A 7,260-nucleotide genomic window follows, 5' to 3' on the forward strand; every position below is an offset into this window, starting at 1 on the left:
CATATCCATTGATGTCTATGAAAGAGAGGTGAGATTTATTGTGAGATTAAAGAAAGGTTTTCAAAAGAATTCATTTTCATAAAAAAAAATTGTGAAAAAATTTATATAAATAAGAGTAACTTCGGTATTATGATTAATTTTTAATTAGATTTAAGTGTAACTGGATTTTTTGGAGTGTTACTAGAAAAAATCAAAATTTATTAATGAGAGTACAATGGTACTCAAATCCAATTACAATCACCAAGATACAACTTTCAGAGACATTCAATCATATTAGAAAACGAATAAAATATTGCTAGTGACTACAAGAGTGATGAATAATTATTGTTAACAGGAAAATAAGGAACAATTGGAGCTCCCGTTGATTTTTCCCTGCTCTTTGGTTTCTCTGAAGTTGAAGATTTCGTTTGAGATGAATTTTCAGCATAATCAGAAACTTGAGATGATGAGTTTGAAAAAAGGCCAAGGCAATTGAAGAACTCTGAAATCAAAGCCATGATCAATTGAAGTGAGGTGTTTGTTTGTGTAATTGTGGAAGTTGCTGAAATGATATATAGTTGTAATGTTGTGGATTGAAATCAGGTCATTAACTAGGTCTATATTTATAGTGTCGCCATAATCAGAAAAAAGGTTAGGAAGGTTCTACGTTAGTCCATTTGCTTAGCAAGCAAGGAGAATATTTTTTCTCTTAATTAATAAGCAAGGTATTTTTTTTGACCGAAGTGTATGCGAAATATCGACGTTTTTCTCGTTTGTCTATGGGGTTAGCAAGAGTTTGCCGTTGAGAATAATGGAATTAAACAAAATAATTTTTTTCTTTTTTTTTTTGGTACAAAAATATTTTTTTTTTTTTAAAAAAATAATAATAATAATAATAATTTTTTTTCTAAATCATGAATTAATTTTACTAATAAATTATTTGAATAAGCGCGTCGCAATAAAATGGAATTACAAAGAACATGAATAAAAAAAAATATTATAAAGAGTGACAATGTTTATCTAGAAGTCGTTATCTAATATCAAAGTTTAAATCATACGGAGTTTGATTTGATCATTAAAACAATCTAAGTCAAATCCAATCCAATCAAATACGATTTTGGATGGATAAGTTTTTTTTTTTTTGAACAAACTAAAATGATATATATATTAACAAAAGTGAAACACCCCGCACAAGGTGGGCGAAAGGTGAATCAACCAAAAGTATTTACAACCATATGAGCTTTAACAAAATGAAGGAACCAAACACAAAACTAGTGAACACCCATACACAGTAAATGATGTTTCCACCAGTCATGGTAGCTATAACTGAAAGCCACCTGTTTAGATTTCACCCAAAGGAATGAGTTCAGCTTAATTTTTTCTAAGAAAGTAGAAGGAGTTGAGACCACGTTATTGAAGACACGGTTATTCCGCTCCTTCCAAATCTCCCAAACAGAAGCGAACCAGATCACCCTAAGATAAAGATGTGTAAATCTAGGCAAACAGCCATATGAGTAAATTGAAACAAATGATGTCGAAGCTCTCCACCAAGAACCGATGAAATACCTAACTAATGTAAAAGAAGAGACCAAATAGTGCTGAATGTATCACAATTCAAAAACAAATGCTTTGATGTTTCCAAAGTGCCACATGCTGCCGGGCATGCCGTATCAGTTGCTTGAATGATCTGCCGCCTTGCCAAATTGTCTTTAGTAGGCAATCTATCACGGAGGAGCCGCCACACAAACACAAACACCTTGGATGGAATGATCTTATGCCAAACATCATCCACCAAAGGACGATCAATAATTGGTTCAGAGTTATTAATAAAATGATAAGCTCCTCGAACCGAATAACCATGAATAGGGTCAAGTAACCACCGCCAAGTATCACAAACTGAATCCTGCAACACAACACGATGTAACATAACAGAACATTCTCCCACGCTCTCCTCCTCCCACGCCAATAGTCGGCGTCTCCACTCCCACGCCCTCCCCCCTATATGCCAACCTAACCTTACCATCTCCTCCACCGTTCTCTCCTTATGCACCGACAAGTCAAATAAACAAGGAAATTTTAATTTTAAAGGAATGTCCCCCACCCAGTTATCATGCCAAAATAAAGTTTCCCTACCATCACCCACAACCCATCTAACGTAGTCCTCAAACCACCTACCAACACCCTCACCCACCCCCTCCAGGACCCTGCATAAGGTCCTCCACCACACTGAACACCGCCCCCTTCCTTCAACCGACCCTCCACCTCCCCATAACGAGCTTTCAAAACTCTATACCATAACCCCCCCCCCCCCCCCCTCTTTTAATTCAACATCCGCCAACACCATTTTCCCAACAAAGAAATATTAAAAGCCCCCATCCTCCTTACCCCCAAACCCCCATCATCCTTTGGAGTACATATAATCTCCCAATTAATCCAGGCTACTTTCCTATTATTCTCACCACCCCCCAAAAAAAAAAATTTAAAAATAGATTCAATAGAAGAAATTATACCTGCAGGGGCTTTAAAAAAGGAAAGAAAGTAAACCGGAAGAGAAGATAGGACAGCCTTCAGGAGAATCAACCGACCACCAAAGGAAAGGAACTTGTTATTCCACGACGACAGACGAGTAACAATACGATCAACAACAGGTTTCCAAAAGGACAACTTAGTAGAATCGCTCCCAATAGGGAGCCCCAAATAAACAAAAGGAACAGTCCCCCGTCGACAATTCATAACCGAGGCAGCCTCAGCCAACCAAGAATCGGAAATATTACTAATCCAATTTTTTTTAAAGAGATCAAAATAAAATATATTTATACTAGATGACTAACTCCCCAACACAAGGTGTGCTAGAAACAAAGCCAAAAATACACAATGTTCGACAGTGCACAACAACAGTTAGCCAATACCCACAAACAATAGGATTTTGGCACTAATTATGAAAGGAATAGTTAAAAATAAAATTAACTTTATACCACCAAAAGGAAAGAAACTTTATACTCTCCAAAAACTGAAGGAAAGAAGCTTTATACTAATCCAATTTAATTACAGGCGTAAAAATATATATTAAAACTGATATACTATAGTCACGATAAATTGGTGCTTTCATAAAATAAAAAAGGATATATTTGATACAAAATATACCATATAACTCACTAAAACTAGCATTGTGGAATAACAATGATAGATTTTGTTTGAAATATATGAAATAGTAAAGAGCGTTCATGAAGATAAACTAAAAAGTATTATTTAGAAAGAAAAAAAAAACAAAAACAAAAAAACACAGCAAACAATAAATTAATCCAATATTGTTTGTTGCGTAAGGAAAGCTGAATTACGGTAATGACACTCTTCAACAACATCATACTTTCTTAAATGTGTTGGTTGGTTTATTTGCTTATATATGTGCTTGTTTGTGAATAAACATGCTATATTGAATTGCGTATCCATATAAGGTTATGGGCTTTCAATGTAATTTTTTTATATGTTGCAAGGTTGTTTCCATGATGAATGTGATTAAATGACATGGCATATGATTTTTCTAAAATATATGTATGAACAAACATGTTAAGAAATAATGGACCACTTTATATGTAAGTTGTTGCATTAGCATATATGGACAATCGTATGTTCATGCATTCTTTAGTAGGATGCTCATTAGTCAAGGTGGTTCCATGATTGTGAATTGAAGGTTGGGACTTTAGTTGGATGTCCTTGATCGTGAATCCAATTTTATTTAGTCTACACATATATTTCAGATCTCGTGCATGTGATGTCAATTGTAGCAGTGTCATATTGATGGTGGTTGTAGTCATGTCTCACATGTGGAGTATTAATTTCAGGCTAATTATACATCATGTCAATTTGCATGCGCAATGTTTATCTTGTTGCCATTTACCATGTCAGATATGCTTGTAAGTTGTATTTTTGTAGGTATGTTGTTTTTAAATTGTGACCATCTACTTTACCTTGTGAAAATCTGGACGTGGGTGTCTCATACTTTTCGAAGGATAAGAAGGAAACTGAAGATAAGGAATCTCAAAAAAAAAAAAAAAAAACCAAAGAAGAAGATGAAGCTTCAAGAATACTTATCCATGGCGGAAGGGGAAGCGTAAGTGAATCGTAACAATCTCCTCTCAATATAAGGAACGAATACCATATTAAGAAAGTGAAAACTAAACTGTGAGAGAACAAATAGAAAGCATAATGGAGAGAATTTTCATTATTTCACAACTGAGTTTGGTACAATGATGGAGAGCTTATTTATAAGCTACTATATCATAGCTCTTTCTAATTGTCATAACATATTTCATGCTTATGTGTAGTTAGAGCTATGTGTGGTTACTTGTTTCTTAAGAAATCATTCTTCTTCTTCCACTCTTAACACTCATTTCCTCCCTTCTCCCTACAAGAAACTTGTATGCCGTTTTGACCGAGAGCTCACATTTTTTATTCATCGCCCATAAGAATTTATGCTGAAAGAAAATTTTGATATTTTGTTTTTTTTTACCATATCGTATTATTGTCTGTCATCTCGCCGGTTTAATTGTTGAAAGAAAATTTGTCCTTCCCACATAGAAAATCTCTCTCATCCATGTGTAATTGTACAGTTAAAGTTGTGCCATATATTTTTTTTGAGGGAAGAAAATCAATGCTTTTCATTAGCTATCAAGTTACGGATACATGATGGTACATCATCATAAACGTGGGAGCTAGCATGAAATGGGGCTACCCCAGCTAATTCATGAGCGACCCCATTGGCTTGCCTCCTATTGAACTCGACATGAGAGTTCTGAAAATTACAATCAAACAACTGCCTACAAGCCTGAATGATACAACCTAGTTCACTGCTATCACCTAGGTTTGAATTAAAATGTTCAACAACAGACTTGGAATCCAAAACAAAATCAACATGATCATAATGAAGATTAGCCACCCATTGTAGCGTCGTGTGAAGTCCAACAGCCTCGCCGACATCAACATCACAAAGAGGAGAGAAACAATCTGTCTTAGCCATGACAAACTCACCCTGATCATCACGGATACATATGCCAATACCTACCATATTCAGAGAGTCGGAAAAGGAGGCATCAATATTACATTTGTACCTATCATATGCAGGCTTTGTCCACTCGATGACAGGACCACGAATAACACTATTCGGCTGAGCAAAGGTGTCAGTAGCTTTGTGCGATCTGACTTCTTAGGCAGTTCTCCAATCATCTAAGAGGTGTCGGGCCCGTTCAACAACCTGCAGACATGTTTCATTTTGATGTTGCCATAATTTTAAATTCCTACGCTTCCACAAGCTCCACATGATTGTCACAAACAATTCTTTTTGTGCAGAAGGCAGCTGGTCAAGAAGAGAAAATATCAAAGCATCCATATTATAATTTTGACGGAGAGTTCTATCAATAGTATCCCATAAGTTAACCTCCCGCCACGCTTGCATCACACCTGGACATTCTAACAAGACATGAATGCTATCTTCATAATTAGTTCCACACAAGACACAATCATTAGGACAATGAATACCACGACTACTTAGGCGTGCACGTGGGAAACAGCCCCGACACACACGCCAAACAAAGTTTCGAATCTTGGGGGTGACCTTAAGCTTCCAAATCGAGCTCCACTTACCCGGAACATGCAAATGAGAGTTATCTGCTATTTCTGTAACACAAATTCGATATGCACTGCGAACAGAATAACTACCATTTTTCTCAGCCTTCCAAATAATTTTATCTTCATGAACAAGAGGATGGAGAGGAGTATTCAAAATAAGCTGGGAAGTATTATGATCAAACATATTAGAAATTAAGGTAGCATTCCAAACCTTTGTCGATGGTTCGATGATGTCTTGAACTTTGACATGAGCAAGTGGCGCATAAAGAGGGCTTTGTGTTGAGAGGGAATAACCGTCTTTAAGCCATGGAGCACCAAACAAAGGAATACTAGCACCAGAACCAATCCTCAATCTAGCACCCTGTTTAACCACAATTTTAGCGCTGAATATACTTCGCCATACATAGCTGGGATTAGGTCCAAGCCTAGAGCTCAAAAAATCACATTGAGGGAAATATCGTGCCTTGAATAAACGAGACACAAGACTAGTGTTATCAATTTGAAATTTCCATCCTTGTTTACCAAGCATTGCCACATTAAAAGACGTGAGGTCCTTGAATCCCATACCACCATAATTCTTATGAACAGATAAACGTTCCCAAGATAGCCAATGCAAACCTTTTCTAGTGGAGCCACCATGTCCCCACCAGAAAGCATTGATCATTTTTTCTATGGCATCAACTAACTTGTTTGGTAAAAGATAAACACTCATAATATAAGAAGGAATAGATTGGAGTACCGATTTAATCAACACTTCTCTTCCGGCTTTAGAAAGACACTTGCTGCTCTAGGAATTTATTTTGTGCCAAATGCGGTCCTTAATGAAGCCAAAAGTTGCTTCTTTACTCCTACCGATCATGGATGGAAGCCCCAAATATTTGCCGGTACCCATAACAGCGCGAACACCAAGGATGGAAGTGATATAGTCTTGAGTAGGGCCGAACACACTCCGACTATAATAAACTTCAGATTTAGGAAGACTAATTGCTTGACCGGAAGCTTTTTCATAAGTCTCAAGAATATTTTTCATCACAACAGCTTCTCTTTCTTCCGCCCTGAAAAATAAAAAACAGTCGTCTGCAAATAACAAATGAGAAATAATGGGAGCATTAGTACATATAGAAATGCCATGAATATCCCCTCTCCTTTCAGCTTGACGGATGAGAGCCGAGAGACCTTCTGCACATAAAATAAACAAATAAGGAGAAAGAGGGTCGCCTTGTCTAAGTCCCCTACCAGGAAATATAGGTCCCACCGACTCATTGTTAACAATTACAGAATAATCAACTGTTTCAACACACATCATAATCCACCTAATCCAATGGCTTGCAAATCCCATTTTAATCATGACCTCCTTAAGGTATAACCAATCGATACGGTCATAAGCTTTACTAATATCCAACTTTAACGCTACATTCTTATCTCTCAACCTCTTGCTTATTTTCATATGATGAATAACTTCAATAGCAATCATAGCGTTATCCAAGATGGAACGCCCAGGGACAAACGCCGACTGGTTATCTGAAACACATTTATGGAGGACATTTTTCAACCTGTTAGCCAAGACTTTAGCTACAAGCTTATACAACACATTGCACAATGCTATGGGGCGCCAGTCTTTCATAGTATGCTGCTCATTTCCTTTAGGGATCAAAG

General features: G+C 36.7%; 1 protein-coding gene across 1 annotated transcript; it reads right to left on the reverse strand.

Annotated features, from left to right (window-relative positions):
• Positions 1–1,549: 1,549 nt before the first annotated feature.
• Positions 1,550–2,712, reverse strand: LOC146936344 (uncharacterized). The gene is made up of 2 exons (XM_085749198.1): positions 2,524–2,712; positions 1,550–1,882 (listed from the first exon to the last, which is right to left on the reverse strand). The coding sequence occupies exons 1-2, from the start codon at positions 2,710–2,712 to the stop codon at positions 1,550–1,552; spliced, it is 522 nt and encodes a 173-aa protein (XP_085605324.1).
• Positions 2,713–7,260: the final 4,548 nt, after the last annotated feature.

The sequence above is a fragment of the Medicago sativa genome, chromosome 3 (assembly GCF_051527215.1).
Source record: "Medicago sativa cultivar Bolivia chromosome 3, Bolivia_mono, whole genome shotgun sequence".
In the NCBI taxonomy this organism is placed as follows: Eukaryota; Viridiplantae; Streptophyta; class Magnoliopsida; order Fabales; family Fabaceae; genus Medicago; species Medicago sativa.